The sequence below is a fragment of the Salmo salar genome, chromosome ssa27, assembly GCF_905237065.1.
Source record: "Salmo salar chromosome ssa27, Ssal_v3.1, whole genome shotgun sequence".
In the NCBI taxonomy this organism is placed as follows: domain Eukaryota; kingdom Metazoa; phylum Chordata; class Actinopteri; order Salmoniformes; family Salmonidae; genus Salmo; species Salmo salar.
This window is the reverse complement of record NC_059468.1, coordinates 36191890-36215661: the sequence shown is the minus strand read 5'-3', so window position 1 is coordinate 36215661 and position 23772 is coordinate 36191890. Positions and strand designations below refer to the sequence as shown.

The following is a 23772-nucleotide window of genomic DNA, read 5'->3' as shown; positions in this document are numbered from 1 at the left end:
ACAGACACTATTATGAATTCAGTCAATTAAATAAGAAAACATACACTGTATAATCTTTCATCTGAACAAAGGGTCTAAAAGGGTTGTTATATGACGCATAGGCCTGACATCAATCACCTTTTGTCCTGCATCAGTACTTTTACGAGTTCTCTTCATGATTTCTTCAAGGCGCTGTGGAATTCAACAGCAGAGACGGAAGTTGTCAGCTACTGGATTTTATTACTGATACACTTTAACATGTTTTATTTAAGGCTGGGAGTTTGTCCTCGTCAGGATACAATGTGATCAAACACTACTGGTTCTATATTTATGTAGAAAGTATAAAGTAAAGACAAGTTAGACTTTTTCAATCTGAGTCCCCCTCATCCAACCATCCCTCCATCCCTCCTCCCCTCCATCCTTTCATCCCTCATCTCTCCTCCCTCCATCCCTCATCTTCTCCCTCCATCCCTCCTCCCCTCCATCCTTTCATCCCTCATCTCTCCTCCCTCCATCCCTCATCTTCTCCCTCCATCCCTCCTCCCCTCCATCCTTTCATCCCTCATCTCTCCTCCCTCCATCCTCCCCTCTCCACCTTCTTTCTCTCCAGGCGCGCCTGTTCCTCCTTCTGAAAGTGCTTCTCTCTCTCCAGGCGCTGACGCTCCGCCTCCTCACGAGCTTTGACCTCGGCCTCCTCCCTCTGACATAGACGGGACAAAACAACATCATCAATACGATCAGCAATACGATCAGCAACACGATCATCAATACGATCAGCAATACGATCATCAATACGATCAGCAATACGATCAGCAATACGATCAGCAATACGATCAGCAACACGATCATCAATACGATCAGCAACACGATCATCAATACGATCAGCAATACGATCATCAATACGATCAGCAATACGATCAGCAACACGATCATCTATACGATCAGCAATACTATGGAAAGCCCATTTATGTTCATAGGATGTTCATCATGCTATTAAGAAGACAACAGGGAAATGACTCAACGAGGGAATCGTGTCAGTCTAGATAAAACTCTAATTTCATATAATATCAAATGGAACGTAAAAATAATTAGTAGCAAATGAATACAAGAGTAGATGAATGTCCCCTTTTCTAACCACTAGGTGGCAACATATTCCCAGTCTAGACTGTAGTAGGCTGTAGGGCAGGGCTTGATATATCCCTGTAATAATGCAGCTCACTGGGTCTTTTGAGTCATCACTACTAAATAGGTGATGCATGGAGGGATGAAAACAAAGCTGTGATCACATCAGTTCCAAACAAACCACTGGGCTATACCACAGGCAGCAAATATCTAAATAACGTCATCCATCAAAAGAACAAGGTTGCTATGCTTCATAAACAGTGCAAAACACAGGTTGTATACAGTTGAGTAACTACAGATGTTTGCAATGACGTTTTAATGTTGAAAGTTGCCTGGAAGATAAAACTTGCTTTGTCATGGTTCATGAGATAGCTGAAAAATATTGTATGAATATGATGCCTCACCATCTTGACACACACTGCAAGGAAGATGGCTGCTGGCAGTGTCGAACAAACTGCAAATTGCACTGGTCTTCCCTCGGGGGAGACTGGACTCAAGCATGTCTGAATGCTACAGGCAGGGGTAGTGGGAACACTGTCACCAGCTATCCCCTGTCAGCCCACTGCAGTGCGGAGCAGAGACGGTGACAGGGGGAGGACAGAGCTGTCACTATCCCACTCTGACAACGGCTCTCTCAGCTCCAATAAATGCTGGGCATCTGCCTGGAGAAGGCATGGTGACAATGACATGCTGATTGTAGGCCTTACAGCACACATGCCTGTCCCCTCAAACAGCAAACATTCCCTCACATAACGTTACCTCGACCTAAGATCGGTCAACCTGTGTCATACGTCTTCTTCTATGCTGTACGTCAAGACTGCCTGTCGATCTCGCACCTGTTTCTGCAGGCGTTGGTTCTCCTCCTGTTCCGCCTTGGCTTTCTCCTTCGCCTCCTTCTCCTCCTCCAGGCGCTGGGCCTCGTCTCTCAGAAGCTGCTCCTTCGCCATGAGGCGTGCCTCCTCCTCCCTGCACCTCCTCTCCTCCGCCTGCCGAGCCATGCCCTCCTCACGAGCAATCCTGCATGGGGAGCACGCTCAGTCAGGTCTGCACATGCTCATACAGTATATGCTCACACTGGACGGCATTTTCAAATCAACACACAATATGTCACATATCAATGTATGGTACACACTTGTCTTGGACATTAGGCAAACAGTAAACCATTCATATGTCTATAGACTGGGGTTTCTTTAACTATGGGTCGGGACCCAAATCGGGCCCTGGTCATGTGAAAGGTGGGTCGCGAGTTATGAGAATACATCTATACATCACACACTATTTATTTTTAATTTGGGTCATTGGAGAACAATTTGGGTCACGGGATGACAGTCGATTTCTCATTCGGGCCTTAATAAGCTAAAAAGTTGAAGAACCCCTGCTATAGACAGACAGACAAACAGACAGACAAACAGACAGACAGACAGACAGACACTCCAATCTATAACATTCAATAATACTACAGTCCTATAATATCAACTCAACGACATGTCTAATCAATTCCAGCCAGGGTGTGACTGACCGTTTCCTCTTCTCCTGCTCCAGGCACTCCTGCTCCTCTCTCTCCCGTTGCTCCCGGGCCTGTCTGCGTTTCTCAGCCAGGACTCGAGCTGCTTCCTCTGGGTTGTTGGTGCCGGCTGAGGGCCTGGAAGCCAGAGTGGCAGCAGTAGATGAGGTAGCCGGAGCAGATGAGGCAGCCGGAGCAGATGAGGCAGCGGTGGCAGCTGGGGCAGTTGTGGGAGTTGAGGCAGCAGAGGCAGTCAGCTGTAGGTTTGAGGCTTGGGTAGAGGCGGCCACTGTGACTGGTGCACTAAGAGATGTTTGTGTCACCGGCGCCGAAGACACCATTATAGCAGCAACATTACTGGAGCCTGTAAGAGCAAGAGAGACAGGAGAGGCCTCTGTTTCACATCTGAAGCCACACGATGGACCATAACCGTGGAATATACTTCAAGGCTCATATGAAGCAAACATCATAGAGTTGATACAATGTGTGTTTTCTCAAGGCAGAGAGGGCAAGAAGTAACAGCTGAAAAGAAACATCCTGGAGCTTGGATACGGTAACCACGGCGAACAAACTTACTCTTTGTCTCCTCAGGAGTGTCTGGCTGATGGGGCTCGCTGTTAGTTTCCACGGTGACCGGCTGACGCTGTACCCTGACAGGGGTCTGGGCTCTTTTGGGGCGGGTCTTGGTGCCTGTGGGGATCTTCTTGCCCGTGGAGGGGGTCTTGGGAGCCATTGGAGGGCAGGGGGACAACAGTTTGCTTTTGGGGGCCACAGGTGATGGAGGTCGGTTTTGGGGTTTTGGGGTACTACTGCAGGATGAGAGATGAAAAGAGATAAGTGGGGAAGAGAGGGAGGGAGGGAGGGAGGGAGGGAGGGAGGGAGGGAGGGAGGAGGCAGGGAGGAGGGAAGGAAGGAAGAGGGAGGGAGAAGATTCTTAGTGTCTGGAACTCTATTGGAGGGATGCGACACAATTCTTCCACAAGAAATGTCATTATTTGGTGTTTTGTTGATGGTGGTGGACATCTCTGTCTCAGGCGCTGCTCCAGAATCTTCCATAAGGGTTCAATTGGGTTGAGATCTGGTGACTGATACAGCCATGGCATACATTTTTTTCATGCTCATCAAACCATTCAATGACCACTAGATAGAGGCATTGTCATCCTATGGGGGCATAGTCATTGTATCCAAAATAATGGGCAAAATGATGGCCTGCCCAGCATTTTTATATATGACCTTAAGCATGATGGGATGTTAATTGCTGAGGAATTGCTTAGGAACCCCACCTTTGTGAAAGCACCTGCTTTCAATATATTTAATCTCCCCAATTTAATGAAGTGTTTCCTTTATTTGGGCAGAGACCTGTAGTATAGGACAGTTTAGAGTAGTTCTACTGTTTGGCACAAGACAGATTCTGGGCTCTATTCCATCCTATGTTCTGTGATCTGTAATATGTGTTCTGTAATCTGTGTTCTGTAATCTGTGTTCTGTAATCTGTGTTCCGTAACCTGTGTTCCGTAATCTCTGTTCTGTGTTCCGTGTTCTGTAATCAGTGTCCTGTAATCTGTGTTCTGTAATCAGTGTCCTGTGCTCTGTGTCATGTGTCCTGTGTCCTAACAATACCTGAACTCCGGCCTGGATCTGGTCGGTGTTGGGAACTTCTTCAGAACTTTCTCTTTTTCATTCTCCCTCTCCTTGTCTTTCTTCTCTTTCTTCTTCTTATCCAACTTTGAGAAACAAAAATAGTGAACAGTTATGGCAGAATACCTGGAATTACACTATAGTGTGTGTGTGTGTTAACATGTACTCTTGAACATGTGTGTGTGTGTGTGTGTGTGTGTGTGTGTGAGGACGTGCACTAACCAGCGTTGAGTTCTGTCGGCGTTGGCGCTGTGTGATGTCGGGCGTGCTGGCGGACACTCCTCCCCTCCAGCGTTCGGAGGAGTCCCGGTGAGGGTGGCGGTGGGTGCAGGCGTCCAGGGGGCTGGCGGAGGCTGAACGGGAGCAGTGGTGAGAGTCTAAGTACATCACAGAGATGAAGAAAACAGGCAGGAAAGACAAGGTCAGGTCCCCTAATAGTTACAGTAATGATCATGACAGGCCACCTACTGAAAACGTAACGGTGGCAGACACAGTTATTCAGCGTGGACCTCTGGCCAGCTTTGATCCTTATAGGTCATATTGGGCTCTGCGGGATTTAACTGACAGAGTTTACTTCCTGTGTCAGAAATAATGCATGAGACAAAGATAGTGTAACTAGTGGTGGCCTGGTGTATGAAGTAACAAGTGGTACTCTGGGGTATACTGTACTGTAACTAGTGGAGGTCTGGTGTATACTGTACTGTAACTAGTGGTAGTCTGGGGTATACTGTACTGTAACTAGTGGTAGTCTGGTGTATACTGTACTGTAACTAGTGGAAGTCTGGTGTATACTGTAACTAGTGGTAGTCTGGTGTATACTGTACTGTAACTAGTGGTAGTCTGGTGTATACTGTACTGTAACTAGTGGTAGTCTGGTGTATACTGTACTGTAACTAGTGGTAGTCTGGTGTATACTGTAACTAGTGGTAGTCTGGGGTATACTGTACTGTAACTAGTGGTAGTCTGGTGTATACTGTACTGTAACTAGTGGTAGTCTGGGGTATACTGTACTGTAACTAGTGGTAGTCTGGTGTATACTGTAACTAGTGGTAATCTGGGGTATACTGTACTGTAACTAGTGGTAGTCTGGTGTATACTGTACTGTAACTAGTGGTAGTCTGGTGTATACTGTAACTAGTGGTAATCTGGGGTATACTGTACTGTAACTAGTGGTAGTCTGGTGTATACTGTACTGTAACTAGTGGTAGTCTGGTGTATACTGTATTGTAACTAGTGGAGGTCTGGTGTATACTGTACTGTAACTAGTGGAAGTCTGGTGTATACTGTACTGTAACTAGTGGTAGTCTGGTGTATACTGTACTGTAACTAGTGGTACTCTGGGGTATACTGTAACTAGTGGAAGTCTGGTGTATACTGTACTGTAACTAGTGGAAGTCTGGTGTATACTGTACTGTAACTAGTGGAAGTCTGGTGTATACTGTACTGTAACTAGTGGAGGTCTGGTGTATACTGTACTGTAACTAGTGGAAGTCTGGTGTATACTGTACTGTAACTAGTGGTAGTCTGGTGTATACTGTAACTAGTGGTAATCTGGGGTATACTGTACTGTAACTAGTGGTAGTCTGGTGTATACTGTACTGTAACTAGTGGTAGTCTGGTGTATACTGTAACTAGTGGTAATCTGGGGTATACTGTACTGTAACTAGTGGTAGTCTGGTGTATACTGTACTGTAACTAGTGGTAGTCTGGTGTATACTGTATTGTAACTAGTGGAGGTCTGGTGTATACTGTACTGTAACTAGTGGAAGTCTGGTGTATACTGTACTGTAACTAGTGGTAGTCTGGTGTATACTGTACTGTAACTAGTGGTACTCTGGGGTATACTGTAACTAGTGGAAGTCTGGTGTATACTGTACTGTAACTAGTGGAAGTCTGGTGTATACTGTACTGTAACTAGTGGAAGTCTGGTGTATACTGTACTGTAACTAGTGGAGGTCTGGTGTATACTGTACTGTAACTAGTGGAAGTCTGGTGTATACTGTACTGTAACTAGTGGTAGTCTGGTGTATACTGTAACTAGTGGTAATCTGGGGTATACTGTACTGTAACTAGTGGTAGTCTGGTGTATACTGTACTGTAACTAGTGGTAGTCTGGTGTATACTGTAACTAGTGGTAATCTGGGGTATACTGTACTGTAACTAGTGGTAGTCTGGTGTATACTGTACTGTAACTAGTGGTAGTCTGGTGTATACTGTATTGTAACTAGTGGAGGTCTGGTGTATACTGTACTGTAACTAGTGGAAGTCTGGTGTATACTGTACTGTAACTAGTGGTAGTCTGGTGTATACTGTACTGTAACTAGTGGTACTCTGGGGTATACTGTAACTAGTGGAAGTCTGGTGTATACTGTACTGTAACTAGTGGAAGTCTGGTGTATACTGTACTGTAACTAGTGGAAGTCTGGTGTATACTGTACTGTAACTAGTGGAGGTCTGGTGTATACTGTACTGTAACTAGTGGAAGTCTGGTGTATACTGTACTGTAACTAGTGGTAGTCTGGTGTATACTGTACTGTAACTAGTGGAAGTCTGGTGTATACTGTACTGTAACTAGTGGTAGTCTGGTGTATACTGTACTGTAACTAGTGGTAGTCTGGGGTATACTGTACTGTAACTAGTGGTAGTCTGGGGTATACTGTACTGTAACTAGTGGTAGTCTGGTGTATACTGTACTGTAACTAGTGGTAGTCTGGTGTATACTGTACTGTAACTAGTGGTAGTCTGGTGTATACTGTACTGTAACTAGTGGTAGTCTGGTGTATACTGTACTGTAACTAGTGGTAGTCTGGTGTATACAGTAACTAGTGGTAGTCTGGTGTATACTGTACTGTAACTAGTGGTAGTCTGGTGTATACTGTACTGTAACTAGTGGTAGTCTGGTGTATACTGTACTGTAACTAGTGGTAGTCTGGTGTATACTGTACTGTAACTAGTGGTAGTCTGGTGTATACTGTAACTAGTGGTAGTCTGGGGTATACTGTACTGTAACTAGTGGTAGTCTGGTGTATACTGTACTGTAACTAGTGGTAGTCTGGGGTATACTGTAACTAGTGGTAGTCTGGTGTATACTGTACTGTAACTAGTGGAAGTCTGGTGTATACTGTAACTAGTGGTAGTCTGGTGTATACTGTACTGTAACTAGTGGAAGTCTGGTGTATACTGTACTGTAACTAGTGGTAGTCTGGTGTATACTGTACTGTAACTAGTGGAGGTCTGGTGTATACTGTACTGTAACTAGTGGAAGTCTGGTGTATACTGTACTGTAACTAGTGGTAGTCTGGTGTATACTGTACTGTAACTAGTGGTAGTCTGGGGTATACTGTACTGTAACTAGTGGAAGTCTGGTGTATACTGTACTGTAACTAGTGATAGTCTGGGGTATACTGTACTGTAACTAGTGGTAGTCTGGGGTATACTGTACTGTAACTAGTTGTAGTCTGGGGTATACTGTACTGTAACTAGTGGTAGTCTGGTGTATACTGTACTGTAACTAGTGGTAGTCTGGTGTATACTGTACTGTAACTAGTGGAGGTCTGGTGTATACTGTACTGTAACTAGTGGAAGTCTGGGGTATACTGTACTGTAACTAGTGGTAGTCTGGTGTATACAGTAACTAGTGGTAGTCTGGTGTATACTGTACTGTAACTAGTGGAAGTCTGGTCTATACTGTACTGTAACTAGTGGAAGTCTGGGGTATACTGTACTGTAACTAGTGGTAGTCTGGTGTATACAGTAACTAGTGGTAGTCTGGTGTATACTGTACTGTAACTAGTGGAAGTCTGGTCTATACTGTACTGTAACTAGTGGTAGTCTGGGGTATACTGTACTGTAACTAGTGGAGGTCTGGTGTATACTGTACTGTAACTAGTGGAGGTCTGGTGTATACTGTACTGTAACTAGTGGTAGTCTGGGGTATACTGTACTGTAACTAGTGGTAGTCTGGTGTATACTGTACTGTAACTAGTGGTACTCTGGGGTATACAGTAACTAGTGGTAGTCTGGTGTATACTGTACTGTAACTAGTGGTAGTCTGGTGTATACAGTAACTAGTGGTAGTCTGGTGTATACTGTACTGTAACTAGTGGTAGTCTGGTGTATACTGTACTGTAACTAGTGGTAGTCTGGGGTATACTGTACTGTAACTAGTGGTAGTCTGGGGTATACTGTACTGTAACTAGTGGAAGTCTGGTGTATACTGTACTGTAACTAGTGATAGTCTGGGGTATACTGTACTGTAACTAGTGGTAGTCTGGGGTATACTGTAACTAGTGGTAGTCTGGTGTATACTGTACTGTAACTAGTGGTAGTCTGGGGTATACTGTACTGTAACTAGTGGTAGTCTGGGGTATACTGTACTGTAACTAGTGGTAGTCTGGGGTATACTGTACTGTAACTAGTGGTAGTCTGGGGTATGTATGCTGTAAGTTCCCCTTCCCTGGAAAATAAGGGAGAGAAAGGATAAAGGTTCCTGTAGGGGTCAGAGGTCACTCACAGGGGTCCCGGGAGTCGCTAGTGTTGAGCAGGGTCACGGCGCTGCGGCTACGGGCCAGGAAGGACAGGGTGGGGGTCATGAGCCGCTCCACGATGCGGCTCTCCCACGCGCTAAGACGCAGACTGCGGGCTGGCAGACACAAGAGGGCACTGTCAGTACCTGGGTGCTCTTACACACACAGTCACACACACACACACACACACACACACACACACACACACACACACACACACACACACACACACACACACACACACACACACACACACACACACACACACACACACACACACACACACACACACACACACACACACACACACACACACACACACACACCCTGCAGAGTCCCCAGAATCAGACCCCCCAGTAGTGCACCACCAGATTACCCACCGTTCCCCAGTCACTCACTGACAACACTGCAGCACAGCATTTCATTCCGCAACACAAACTGGTCACTGTCTGATCACACTTAATAACTATAGCTATTTCACCCTGACCACTGTTACTACATACTGTAGAGACAGACTTCACTCCAGTTAAACATGATGGACAGGTGGAGAAATCTGGAGAAGTTTCACCTACATGTACAGCACCAGTCAAAAGTTTGGACAGACCTACTCATTACAGTTTTTTTTTTTAAGTTACATTTTTTTAATTTTCTACATTGTAGAATAATAGTGAAAATATCAAAACTATGAAATAACACATATAGAATCATGTAGTAACAAAAAAGGTGTTAAACAAATCAAAATATATTTGAGATTTGAGATTCTTCAAAGTAGCCACCGTTTGCCTTGATGACAGCTTTGCACACTCTTGGCATTCTCTCAACCAGCGTCATGAGGTAGTCACCTGGAATGCATTTCAATGAACAGGTGTGCCTTGTTAAAAGTTCCTTTGTGGAATGTCTTTCCTTCTTAATGCGTTTGAGCCAATCAGTTGTGCTGTGCCAAGGTCGGGGTGGTATTCAGAAGATAGCCCTATTTGGTAAAAGACCAAGTCCATATTATGGCAAGAACAGCTCAAATAAGCAAAGAGAAATGACAACCCATCATTACTTTAAGACATGAAGGTCGGTCAATATGAAAAATTTCAAGAACCTTGAAAGTTTCTTCAAGTGCAGTCGCAAATACCATCAAGCGCTATGATGAATCTAGCTCTCATGAAGACCGCCACAGGAAAGGAAAACCCAGAGTTACCTCTGCTGCAGAGGATAAGTTCATTACAGTTACCAGCCTCAGAAATTGCAGCCCACATAAATGCTTCACAGAGTTCACGTAACAGACACATCTCAACATCAACTGTTCAGAGGAGACTGTGTGAATCAGGCCTTCATGGTCGAACTGCTGCAAAGAAACCTCTACTAAAGGGCACCAATAAGAAGAAGAGACTTGCTTGCACCAAGAAACACGAGCAATGGACATTAGACTGGTGGAAATCTGAGTCCAAATTTGAGATTTTTGGTTCCAACCGCTGTGTCTACTCGAGATGCAGAGTAGGTGAACGGATGATCTCCGCATGTGTGGTTCCCACCGTAAAGCATGGAGGAGGAGGTGTGATGGTGTGGGAGTGCTTTGCTAGTTACACTGTTGGTAATTTATTTAGAATTCAAGGCACACTTTACCAGCATGGCTACCACAGCATTCTGCAGCGATACGCCATCCCATCTGGTTTGCGCTTAGCGGGACTATCATTTGTTTTTCCAACAGGACAACGACCCAACACAACTCCAGGCTGTTTAAGGGCTATTTGACCAAGAAGGAGAGTGATGGAGTGCTGCATCAGATGACCTGGCCTCCACAATCACCCGACCTCAACCCAATTCAGATGGTTTGGGATGAGTTGGACCGCAGAGTGAAGGAAAACCAGCCAACAAGTGCTTGGAACTCCTTCAAGACTGTTGGAAAAGCATTCCAGGTGAAGCTGGTTGCGAGAATGCCAAGAGTGTGCCAGTCATCAAGGCAAAGGGTGGCTACTTTGAAGAATCTAAAATGTAAATTTTCATTTGATTAACACTTTTTTGGTTACTACATGATTCCATATGTGTTATTTCATAGTGTTGATGTCTTCACTGTTATTCTACAATGTAGGAAATAGTAAAAATAAAGAAAAACCCTTGAATAAGTAGGTGTGTCCAAACTTTTCAGTGGTACTGTACATGTCACATACCTCATAACGTCACAGATCACACACATAACAATATAACTGCTCAACTGCTACATTTCCTCCATACAGAAAGAATAAAAACACACTTGCCATCCACAATACATGTGTAAATATTGGACTATAAATTGTGCTTTCCTGTATTATACGTATGATAAAATGTCTATTCTATTCTACTGAGACATTTACTTTATGTTCATATACTTATTTTTGATTATTTCTTATTGTTGTTGCATTGTCGAGAAGGAACCTGTACGTAAGCATTTGGTTGGACGGTGTATACCATGTGTATCCCGTACATACAACTAATAACACTTGAAAATGTTGAATACATGTAGTTCTTCATCCCAAATGACTTGTCATTCAAAAACACCCCGCCCATAAAGCCATGACTGTCTAGCAGGTCTAAGCTCCACCCAGACCTAGCCATGCTAACAGAGACATGCTATATCAGATCCTCAGCATTAGAATCTACATTACTCCTGTGATGCTGTGGGTAAGACTCATTCTTATGCCATTAGTTCAGAATCAGATGTTTGTTTGTCATATTATGTTTTAGTCTGCGTCCCAAATGGCAGACTATTTGCTACATAGTGCACTACTTTTGACCAGGGTCCACAGGGCTCTGTTTAAAAGTAGTGCACTATGTGGTAATAGGGTGCCATTTGGGACACAGCCACCATGACAAACACTCAAGAACAATCATAACTGGAACAAATGTAATGTCAGAACAAATGGCTTTTGAACGCCGGGAGTCCCTGAAATCATTTGTCTCTAAAACTACATCAATTTCAGAATGTTACAAAACAGTGTCTGGGTCAAAGGGCGCTACGTTGTGGTGATAGAAGCAGACTGGTGGATTTGTGAGAGCCCTCTGTGTGGAGGAGAATTAGGTGGAGAAATGACCCAAACCTTTTGAAGATGAGTTGAAATAGGGACACGTTCCGTATTACAGTACCTCCAGTAGGCTAAAGAGTATGAGCTGAGTCTCTCATAAACTTCATTCTAAGTAACTGGCAATTAGGCCTGTGTGACCACAGAGTTTCAGCATCTTCAATGGGCCATTGATTGTATCGTACAGTAGAATGTTAACATAGGCATCACAAGTTCAACTCCATCAAGGACTTGGTTGATAGAGGAATGATACAGAAGTGAAGGGACCCTGGGATGAACAAAGCTGGGTAGGCCTACAGTAACAGCATTCTATTGAGACTCCACTGCTATATAACTGATTTATGGTGTGGGCCCTAATTGTTGGGTCCAGTCAGGTATGCTAATGATCGTCCCAAACGGTACCATAACCCCTATTTAGTGCCCTTCTTTTTACCAGCCCCCATAGGGCTCTGGTCAAACGTAGTGCACTATACTATATACTGTATAGGGTGAAGTTTGGGACACAACTCTTGTGTGGATCGCTCAGCTCTCTCTGTATGCTTTAGCTGATGGCATGTCACACTGTATGTTGCCCCGTTGACTCTTTGCTCAGCAATGAAGTCAGGCTGGAATCAGAAACTGGAATCAGAAACTGGAATCAGAAACTGGAATCAGAAACTGGAATCAGAAACTGGAATCAGAAACTGGAATCAGAAAAAATGCTGTTTATAGAGGAACATCTCAACATGTCCTCTTAAGCATTATCCTGTAATAACAACATTGAATGCGTACACACACACACACACACACACACACACACACACACACACACACACACACACACACACACACACACACACACACACACACAGTCACACACACACACACACACACACACACACACACACACACACACACACACACACACACACACACACACACACACACACACACACACAACACACACACACAGTCACACACACAGTCACACACACACAGTTACACACACACAGTCACACACATACAGTCACACACACAGTCACACACACACAGTCACACACACACAGTCACCCAAGCACAGAAAGTTCACAATCACAATGACAACACCAAGAAGCTGATGATAAGCGTGAGTCGTGACACTTCATTTGTGCAGATGCATGTAAAGCACATTTAGGATGGCACTGATCAGTGAATGGAAAACACTGAAAAGCTTTGACTAATCCCATATAATTGACTGGTTCATATTATTTAATGGACCAGGGGTCACCTTCGCTGTATTTTGGACAGATCATTTTCACCAAGTGTTTTATGGTTGATAACCCACCTAGGCCCGGGCCTGTTGCTAAGCAACAGTGAGGCGGCTTATTTTCTCCTTCAATGCGGCAAAACATTTACTGCTGCTGCCTGATAGAGTGAACACCTGGTAGATAAGTCCTGGGGCTCTAAAAACCACCAGGCTATTATAGACATACGTATATCCCACAGCCAGAACATTCTAACTGCTGAGTCGACTGGATTTCATACGGCAGATATCAGTCTGCCGAGAGAGGACATTCTGTGTACAGTATTTAGTATTGACTTGACTGAGTATTGAATTTGTCGGGAAGATCAATAAAAGCTGACGGCATGTAGTCAGTTATGATTGACATGACAACTTCTGATGGCGGCGTTCCAGAGGGTGGAAGAGGACTTGGACAGCCATCTAAAAGAATGGATGACGAGCTAATGGAATATTTTATAGCAACCTGATGACCTCTCCACCTAAGATCTGCTCTACCTAAGATCTCCTCTAACTAAGATCTCCTCTACCTAAGATCTCCTCGACCTAAGATCTCCTTTACCTAAGATCTCCTTTACCTAAGATCTCCTTTACCTAAGATCTGCTCAACATAAGATCTCCTCTACCTAAGATCTCCTCTACCTAAGATCTCCTTTACCTAAGATCTCCTCTACCTAAGATCTGCTCAACATAAGATCTCCTCTACCTAAGATCTCCTCTACCTAAGATCTGCTCAACATAAGATCTCCTCTACCTAAGATCTCCTCTACCTAAGATCTCCTCGACCTAAGATCTCCTCTACCTAAGATCTCCTCTACCTAAGATCTCCTCTATCTAAGATCTCCTCGACCTAAGATCTCCTTTACCTAAGATCTCCTCTACCTAAGATCTCCTCTACCTAAGATCTCCTCTACCTAAGATCCCCTACCTAAGATCTCCTCTATCTAAGATCTCCTCTATCTAAGATCTCCTCTACCTAAGATCTCCTCTACCTAAGATCTCCTCTACCTAAGATCTCCTCCATCTAAGATCTCCTCCGCCTAAGGTCTCCTCCGCCTAAGGTCTCCTCCGCCTAAGGTCTCCTCCGCCTAAGATCTCCTCCACCTAAGATCTCCTCTACCTAAGATCTCCTCCATCTAAGATCTCCTCCACCTAAGATCTCCTCTACCTAAGATCTCCCCTACCTAAGATCTCCCCTACCTAAGGTCTCCTCCACCTAAGGTCTCCTCCACCTAAGGTCTCCTCCACCTAAGGTCTCCTCCACCTAAGATCTCCTCTACCTAAGATCTCCCCTACCTAATATCTCCTCTACCTAAGATCTCCCCTACCTAAGATCTCCTCTCCACATGTTATTACTGTACATGTGATAGTTAGATAAAGAGTTCATCAACGACTATCTGACCATTATGGTGGAAAATTGCAAGATTATGTTATAATACTTTAATTGCATCAAATTGTTGTTTTATGCAACAGAATAGGGTATTCGTATAACTATTGTGTGTGTGTTCTCCTGAGGATGGGCCTCTGGGAGAAAACACTGACAGGAGATTTACCATGTCTTTTGGGTGATAAAACCTAAAGAGCATTCCAGAGCATGAGTTAATGTTTCTGTTCTATATGGTACCAGGGAGAGATGACCCCAGGGCCAGACCCTGGTCTCTACACAAAGATGACGGTTTTTACTGCAGTTGCTGTCTGCTATGTTTTATAGATATCTTTCATACAAATCTTAACCTTGTGACCCATTCTATATATCTGTTGTTCGTCATGTAGGTTGAAAGGGGTGTATCTTGGCTATAAAATACCTTTGTACTTTTGTCTCAACTAATCATCTGAGGGTGATTCGTCAACCAGCCATCGCTATTGCAAAACTCTCACTAATAAAGATTTAGTTTAAGTATAACTCTGACTTGTGTGATAAGTTTGTCTCTCCTCATTTGATAGTAAAGAAATGAACCACCACACCATTTACAATACACTATCTGACCATTGACATTACATCGCACTATCTGACCATTTACAATACACTATCTGACCATTTACAATACACTATCTGACCATTTACATTACATCGCACTATCTGACCATTTACATTACACTATCTGACCATTTACATTACACTATCTGACCATTTACATTACACTATCTGACCATTTACATTACATTATCTGACCAATTACATTATCTGATCATTTACATTACATTATCTGACCATTTACATTACACTATCTGACCATTGACATTACACTATCTGACCATTTACATTATCTGACCATTTACATTACACTATCTGACCATTTACATTACACTATCTGACCATTGACATTACACTATCTGACCATTGACATTACACTATCTGACCATTTACATTATCTGACCATTTACATTACACTATCTGACCATTTACATTATCTGACCATTTACATTACACTATCTGACCATTTACATTACACTATCTGACCATTTACATTATCTGACCATTTACATTACACTATCTGACTATTTACACTATCTGACCATTTACATTACACTATCTGACCATTTACATTATCTGACCATTTACATTACACTATCTGACCATTTACATTACACTATCTGACCATTTACATTACACTATCTGACCATTTACATTATCTGACCATTTACATTACATTACCTGACTATTTACATTACATTATCTGACAATTTACATTATCTGACCATTTACATTATCTGACCATTTACATTATCTGACCATTTACATTACACTAGTCTTCTTCCAAGGCAAAATGGAGAATCTTTAGTATTAGATGAAACATTAGCCACATTACATTACCTATCACCATCACCACCTCCACCGAACCACACCACCACCCCCTCCACCACCATCTCTACCACACCTCCACCACCACCACCACCTCGACACCATCATGACCACTGAACCACACCCCCACGACACCACCACCTCTACCACACCTCCACCACCACCACCTCTACCACCACCACCACCTCTACCACACCTCCACCACCACCACCACCACCTCTACCACACCTCCACCACCACCACCTCTACCACCACCACCACCTCTACCACACCACCACCTCTACCACACCTCCACCACCACCACCTCTACCACACCACCACCTCTACCACACCTCTACCACCACCACCTCTACCACACCACCACCTCTACCACACCTCCACCACCACCACCTCTACCACACCACCACCTCTACCACACCTCTACCACCACCACCTCTACCACACCACCACCTCTACCACACCTCCACCACCACCACCTCTACCACACCTCTACCACCACCACCACCTCCACACCACCACCTCTACCACACCTCTACCACCACCACCACCTCCACACCACCACCTCTACCACACCTCTACCACCACCACCACCTCCACACCACCACCTCTACCACACCTCTACCACCACCACCACCTCTACCACCACCACCACCTCTACCACACCACCACCTCTACCACACCACCACCTCTACCACACCTCCACCACCACCACCTCTACCACACCACCACCTCTACCACACCTCCACCACCACCACCTCTACCACACCACCACCTCTACCACACCTCCACCTCTACCACACCACCACCTCTACCACACCTCTACCACCACCACCACCTCCACACCAGCACAGCTTATGACCACCAGCAGAGTGGAGGACAACCAGACTGTGGAATAGAAGGGTGTCGTGACTGAAGTGACAGAAACCTATATACACCAATAGAGGAAAAAATGATCACAAAATATGGAATAATATAGATGTCTGGTCTGATCAAAAATTCAGAGAGAGGAAGGTAAATCAATCAACAACAACATATCAACAAAACCATGATGCACACGAGAGCGGGGATGTGAGACGGGTAATGTAGTGTTGTAAGGATAGGAAATGATTGGTCACCAGGCAACAGGCAGGCAGGCAGGCAGGCCACCAGGCCACAGTTAAAACAAAAAACTAAAACCAGGTAGTAAGGAGGATCTGAGAGGAGAAGGGAGTGGGGAGTAGGGGAGGAGGGGGACTGATATAAAGGCCTGGTGGACATTGACGCAGGTCGGTCATCCTTACTTCTGTTGGGGGAGTTCCAGAGGGTGGCAGAGGACTTGGACAGCCTGTTGTTAATGACAGGGTCCACCTGTCTCGGTAAGTTGACAGTGGAGGCCGAACATCTGCCTGCACCAGAGAGAACGCAACAGACAACAACTGTTCACAAAGCTGGCGGGGTGGGGAACCCAAGGATGTACTGTAGACGTAGGCCTAGTGTCGATGAGCTCGCTCTCTGTCTGTCTGTCTGTCTGGATCATGCAGTTGACAGAGCTTATAGCAGAGTGGGACCACATCATTCACTGATTCATTGTAGTTTAGGGCACTCGAAAAAGTTTGGGGTATAATTGGGAAAGTTAAATGACTGAAGTGACTGGGTTTATGAATGGCATCTACAACCCAGCAACAAATGGCGTCTAAACCCCAGAAACAGATGGCGTCTAAACCCCAGAAACAGATGGCGTCTAAACCCCAGAAACAGATGGCGTCTAAACCCCAGAAACAGATGGCATCTAAACCCCAGAAACAGATGGCATCTAAACCCCAGAAACAGATGGCGTCTAAACCCCAGAAACAGATGGCGTCTAAACCCCAGAAACAGATGGCGTCTAAACCCCAGAAACAGATGGCGTCTAAACCCCAGAAACAGATGGCATCTAAAACCCCAGAAACAGATGGCGTCTAAACCCCAGAAACAGATGGCATCTAAAACCCCAGAAACAGATGGCGTCTAAACCCCAGAAACAGATGGCGTCTAAACCCCAGAAACAGATGGCATCTAAACCCCAGAAACAGATGGCGTCTAAAACCCAGAAACAGATGGCATCTAAAACCCCAGAAACAGATGGCATCTAAACCCCAGAAACAGATGGCGTCTAAACCCCAGAAACAGATGGCATCTAAACCCCAGAAACAGATGGCATCTAAACCCCAGAAACAGATGGCATCTAAACCCCAGAAACAGATGGCGTCTAAAACCCCAGAAACAGATGGCATCTAAACCCCAGAAACAGATGGCGTCTAAACCCCAGAAACAGATGGCATCTAAAACCCCAGCAACAGATGGCGTCTAAACCCCAGAAACAGATGGCGTCTAAACCCCAGAAACAGATGGCGTCTAAACCCCAGAAACAGATGGCGTCTAAACCCCAGAAACAGATGGCGTCTAAACCCCAGAAACAGATGGCGTCTAAACCCCAGAAACAGATGGCGTCTAAACCCCAGAAACAGATGGCGTCTAAACCCCAGAAACAGATGGCGTCTAAACCCCAGAAACAGATGGCGTCTAAACCCCAGAAACAGATGGCATCTAAAACCCAGAAACAGATGGCATCTAAAACCCAGAAACAGATGGCATCTAAACCCCAGAAACAGATGGCGTCTAAAACCCCAGAAACAGATGGCATCTAAAACCCAGAAACAGATGGCATCTAAAACCCAGAAACAGATGGCATCTAAAACCCAGAAACAGATGGCATCTAAACCCCAGAAACAGATGGCGTCTAAACCCCAGAAACAGATGGCGTCTAAACCCCCAGAAACAGATGGCGTCTAAACCCCAGAAACAGATGGCGTCTAAACCCCAGAAACAGATGGCATCTAAACCCCAGAAACAGATGGCGTCTAAACCCCAGAAACAGATGGCGTCTAAACCCCCAGAAACAGATGGCATCTAAACCCCAGAAACAGATGGCGTCTAAACCCCAGAAACAGATGGCGTCTAAACCCCCAGAAACAGATGGCGTCTAAACCCCAGAAACAGATGGCGTCTAAACCCCAGAAACAGATGGCATCTAAACCCCAGAAACAGATGGCGTCTAAACCCCAGAAACAGATGGCGTCTAAACCCCAGAAACAGATGGCGTCTAAAACCCCAGAAACAGATGGCGTCTAAACCCCAGAAACAGATGGCGTCTAAACCCCAGAAACAGATGGCATCTAAACCCCAGAAACAGATGGCGTCTAAACCCCAGAAACAGATCTTTCTAGAGAACACCAAGTGGTGTAGATAGTCTTTGTAGTTCAAACCAAACACACACACACACACACACACACACACACACACACACACACACACACACACACACACACACACACACACACACACACACACACACACACTCATTCTTATTCAGACTTCAGAGAGGAGAGAAGGTTCTTTACACAATCCAAGAGAAGGCCTGCCTTTCACAAGCTTGCGTCATTGTTGGACTGAGCAGCATAGTGTACTGTAGGAGACAGTTGGCACACTGAACGCTGAGAATGATCCTCACAGTTCGGTGATAAACTCAACACCTTGCAGTTCACACAGCAAGTCTAATGAAACATTTACATGACACCCTCCACATATTCCCCTCTGTCTCCTATATCTGGATTCTACTGAACAGTTAGAATCTGGAGTCAGAGAAACAGTTCAGATGAGAAGGATCAATACAAATCTAGTCTGTTATCATAATGGTACTCGGTCATTCAGTGATTACTGAAGCCAAGTAGAAATAGTGACCTAGTGATTGGTAACATATTGTTAGTAAACATGAATTATATAATGACTCATCTAGCTATTCTAATAGTCCTCAGATGAGAACTTTACCACCCCCTTAACCAAATGACAATCCCACCCCTACGACACCCAGACTGTAGGACACTGTAAATCAACATTAGTTAGTCTAGAACGTCTCTGTCCTGGTCTACGCTGCTCAATGAGAGAACTGTGTGAGCAGTTGTACGAGACATTATGAGGTTCTGTGTGGTTCAGGTCTATGTAGTAATATGTGGTTCTATGAGGTTCAGGTCTATGTAGTAATATGTGGTTCTATGAGGTTCTGTGTGGTTCAGGTCTATGTAGTAATATGTGGTTCTATGAGGTTCAGGTCTATGTAGTAATATGTGGTTCTATGAGGTTCTGTGTGGTTCAGGTCTATGTAGTAATATGTGGTTCTATGAGGTTCTGTGTGGTTCAGGTCTATGTAGTAATATGTGGTTCTATGAGGTTCTGTGTGGTTCAGGTCTACTCACTTTGTCTGCGCGAGGTCTGGTTGAGGCCTCCAGCCCAGGACCATCTCTGCTGACGGATCTCAGCCCAGGTCTTTCTGGTTGACTTCTTGATGGCCGCCTCATAACGCTCCTGTGGTGGGGTGAAAAGGAGACAAAACTTTGACTCACTCAAACAGCTACTGAGGACCTCAACGTGTAATGTTTCTAGAACCTCCAACCACTCTGTGTATGTACCCTGTGACCTTGTCCCCCCAAAGCAAAAGCTGTGTTTTTACATTTGTATTCAGCAAACACTTAGATATTATTTTTATTTTTTTATTTCATCTTTATTTAACCAGGTAGGCCAGTTGAGAACAAGATCTCATTTACAATTGCGACCTGGCCAAGATAAAGCAAAGCAGTGCGACAATAAACAACAACACAGAGTTACACATAAACAAACGTACAGTCAATAACACAATAGAAAAGTCTATATACAGTGTGTGCAAATTGAGTGAGGAGGTAAGGCAATAAATAGGCCATAGTAGCGAAGTAATTACAATTTAGCAAATTAACACTGAAGTGATAGATGTGCAAGTAGAAATACTGGTGTGCAAAAGAGCAAAAAAAAGTAAATAAAAACAATATGGGGATGAGGTAGGTAGTTGGATGGGCTATTTACAGATGGACTATGTACAGCTGCAGCGATCAGTTAGCTGCTCAGATAGCTGATGTTTAAAGTTAGTGAGGGAGATATAAGTCTCCAACTTCAGTGAATTTTGCAATTCGTTCCAGTCATTGGCAGCAGAGAACTGGAAGGAAAGATGGCCAAATGAGGTGTTGGCTTTGGGGGTGACCAGTGAGATATACCTGCTGGAGCGCGTGCTACGGGTGGGTGTTGTTATGGTGACCAGTGAGCTGATATAAGGCGGAGCTTTACCTAGCAAAGATATACGCTTAGGTACAGTATGTTGTACCCTAGCCTGTAACAAAACTACCTACAAAACTGAACACGACACTTGAGCAACAGAGAGATCTTGAAGGTGACCCTCTTCCAGTCCCCACCTTGTTCTTCTCTAGTTTCTGCCTCTGTTTCTCTTCCAGGAGGGCTCTGCGTTTCTCAAGCTTCAGTCTCTGGTCCTCCAGCCTCCTCCTACGTTCCTCCAGCTGGCTCTCCCTCAGACGCCTCGCCTTCTCCTCCTTCTCCAGCCACTGGGCCTTCTTAGTCGCTAGGCAACGGGTACAGGGGTTTTTAGATTCATTTTATTTCACATGATTTAGTATTATTTATTTTAATGTTCTGAAATTATTCAAACCCCTTGACTTTTTCCTTTTTTTTATGTTACAGCCTCATTCTAAAATTGATTAATTGACATTTTTATTTGCAAACATTTCTACAAATCTGTTTTTGCTTTGTCATTATGCGGTATTGTGTGTAGATTGATGGAGGGGAAAAAACAAATGCATTTTAGAATAAGGCTGTAACTTAACAAAATGTGGAAAAAGTCAAGGGGTCTTGAATACTTTCAGAGGGCACTGTACATGGCAGCTAAAAGGTGAATTGTGTATACATCAGGAAACTCAAGAAAACAAAACAAATGAAACAAAACAAAACAAATGAATGTGATAGTTAGCTAGATAGGTAGCAGTAGCAGTATTATTATTATTATTATTATTATTATTATTAGTAGTAGTAGTAGTAGTAGTAGTAGTAGTAGTAGTAGTAGTAGTAGTAGTAGTAGCAGCAGTAGTAGTAGTAGTAGTAGTAGCAGCAGCAGTAGTAGTAGCAGTGGTGGTATTATTATTATTATTATTATTAGTATTAGTAGTAGTAGTAGTAGCAGCAGCAGCAGCAGTAGCAGCAGCAGACAGCAGCAGCAGCAGCAGCAGCAGCAGCAGCAGTGCAGCAGCAGCAGCAGCAGCAGCAGCAGTAGCAGCAGCAGAGCAGCAGCAGCAGCAGCAGCGGCAGCAGCAGCAGCAGCAGCAGCAGCAGCAGCAGCAGCAGTGCAGCAGCAGCAGCAGCAGCAGCAGCAGCAGCAGCAGCAGCAGCAGCAGCAGCAGCAGCTGAGCAGCAGCAGCAGCAGCAGCAGCAGCAGCAGCAGCAGCAGCAGCAGCAGCAGCAGCAGAGCAGCAGCAGCAGCAGCAGCAGCAGCAGCAGCAGCAGCAGCAGCAGCAGCAGCAGCAGCAGCAGCAGCAGCAGCAGCAGCAGCAGCAGCAGCAGCAGCAGCAGCAGCAGCAGCAGCAGCAGCAGCAGCAGTGCTGCCAAACAGCAGCAGCAGCAGCAGCAGCAGCAGCAGCAGCAGCAGCAGCAGCAGCAGCAGCAGCAGCAGCAGCGCAGCAGCAGCAGCAGCAGCAGGCAGCAGCAGCAGCAGTGGCGGCATACCACCATACTAGCAGCAGCAGCAGCAGCAGCAGCAGCAGCAGCAGACAGCAGCAGCAGCAGCAGCAGCAGCAGCAGTAGCAGCAGCAGCAGCAGCAGTTGCGCAGCAGCAGCAGCAGCAGCAGCAGCAGCAGCAGCAGCAGTAGCAGCAGCAGCAGCAGAGGCAGAGCAGCAGCAGCAGCAGCAGCAGCAGCAGCAGCAGCAGCAGCAGCAGCAGCAGCAGCAGCAGCGGCAGCAGAGCAGCAGCAGCAGCAGCAGCAGCAGCAGCAGCAGCAGCAGCAGCAGCAGCAGCAGCAGCAGCAGCAGCAAACAGCAGCAGCAGCAGTAGCAGCAGCAGCAGCAGCAGCAGCAGCAGCAGCAGCAGCAGCAGCAGCAGCAGCAGCAGCAGCAGCAGCAGCAGCAGCAGCTGCAAACAGCAGCAGCAGCAGTAGCAGCAGCAGCAGCAGCAGCAGCAGCAGCAGCAGCAGCGTTGCCGCCAAACAGCAGTAGCAGCAGCATTGGCATCACATTAGCAGTAGCATTAGCAGTAGCAGCAGTAGCAGCAGCAGCAGCAGCAGCAGACAGCAGTAGCAGCAGCAGTAGCAGCAGCAGCAGCAGCAGCGTTGCAGCAGCAGCAGCAGCAGACAGCAGTAGCCGCAACAGTAGCAGCAGCAGCAGCAGCAGCTGCTGCCAAGCAGCAGCAGCAGTGGCATTACATTACCAGCGGCAGTAGCAGCAGCAGTGCTGCAGCAGCAGCAGCAGCAGTGGCATTATCATTAACAGTGGCAGCAGCAGTAGCAGTGGCATTACACATTACATTAGCAGCAGCAGCAGCAGCAACGCGTTGCTGCTAGCAGCAGCAGCAGTAGACAGTAGTAGTAGCAGTAGTAGCAGTAGTAGTAGTAGCAGCAGCAGCAGTAGTAGTAGCAGTAGTGGTATTATTATTATTAGTGGTAGTAGTAGTAGTAGTAGTAGTAGTAGTAGTGGTATTATTAGTGGTAGTAGTAGTAGTAGTAGTAGTGGTATTATTATTATTAGTGGTAGTAGTAGTAGTAGTAGTAGTAGTGGTATTATTATTATTAGTGGTAGTAGTAGTAGTAGTAGTAGTGGTATTATTAGTAGTAGTGTCCCACTGCGTTTTATTAGTGCCCTCTAGCAGATACTGAGTTTCACTCCACAGTCTGCGTCTCATTTCTGACAGCCACAATTAAAACACAATCACTCTGCTTTGTTTAAACTCCCAACATGCTGTGCACCAGCTGTGTCCTCTCAGCTCATTGGGCCTCCCCTGAGGTAGACACGCCACA

At 45.2% G+C, this 23772-nt stretch overlaps 1 protein-coding gene across 5 annotated transcripts in view; it reads right to left on the bottom strand.

Moving 5' to 3' along the window:
• Nucleotides 1-23772, bottom strand: part of LOC106589016 (MAP7 domain-containing protein 1) — a 94704-nt gene that overhangs the window by 5346 nt on the left and 65586 nt on the right. For 3 of the 5 annotated variants that reach the window (XM_014178647.2, XM_014178649.2, XM_014178648.2), the window contains 11 exons: nucleotides 21172-21335; nucleotides 20149-20257; nucleotides 17158-17262; nucleotides 8757-8885; nucleotides 4466-4620; nucleotides 4226-4329; nucleotides 3182-3414; nucleotides 2621-2969; nucleotides 1938-2118; nucleotides 575-679; nucleotides 118-171 (listed from right to left, as the gene is read on the bottom strand). In XM_014178647.2, coding sequence (XP_014034122.2) covers nucleotides 118-171; nucleotides 575-679; nucleotides 1938-2118; nucleotides 2621-2969; nucleotides 3182-3414; nucleotides 4226-4329; nucleotides 4466-4620; nucleotides 8757-8885; nucleotides 17158-17262; nucleotides 20149-20257; nucleotides 21172-21335 — 1688 coding nt within the window. The remainder of the gene's footprint in view (nucleotides 1-117; nucleotides 172-574; nucleotides 680-1937; nucleotides 2119-2620; nucleotides 2970-3181; nucleotides 3415-4225; nucleotides 4330-4465; nucleotides 4621-8756; nucleotides 8886-17157; nucleotides 17263-20148; nucleotides 20258-21171; nucleotides 21336-23772) is intronic. The other 2 variants (XM_014178650.2, XM_014178651.2) reach the window with 1 other exon arrangement.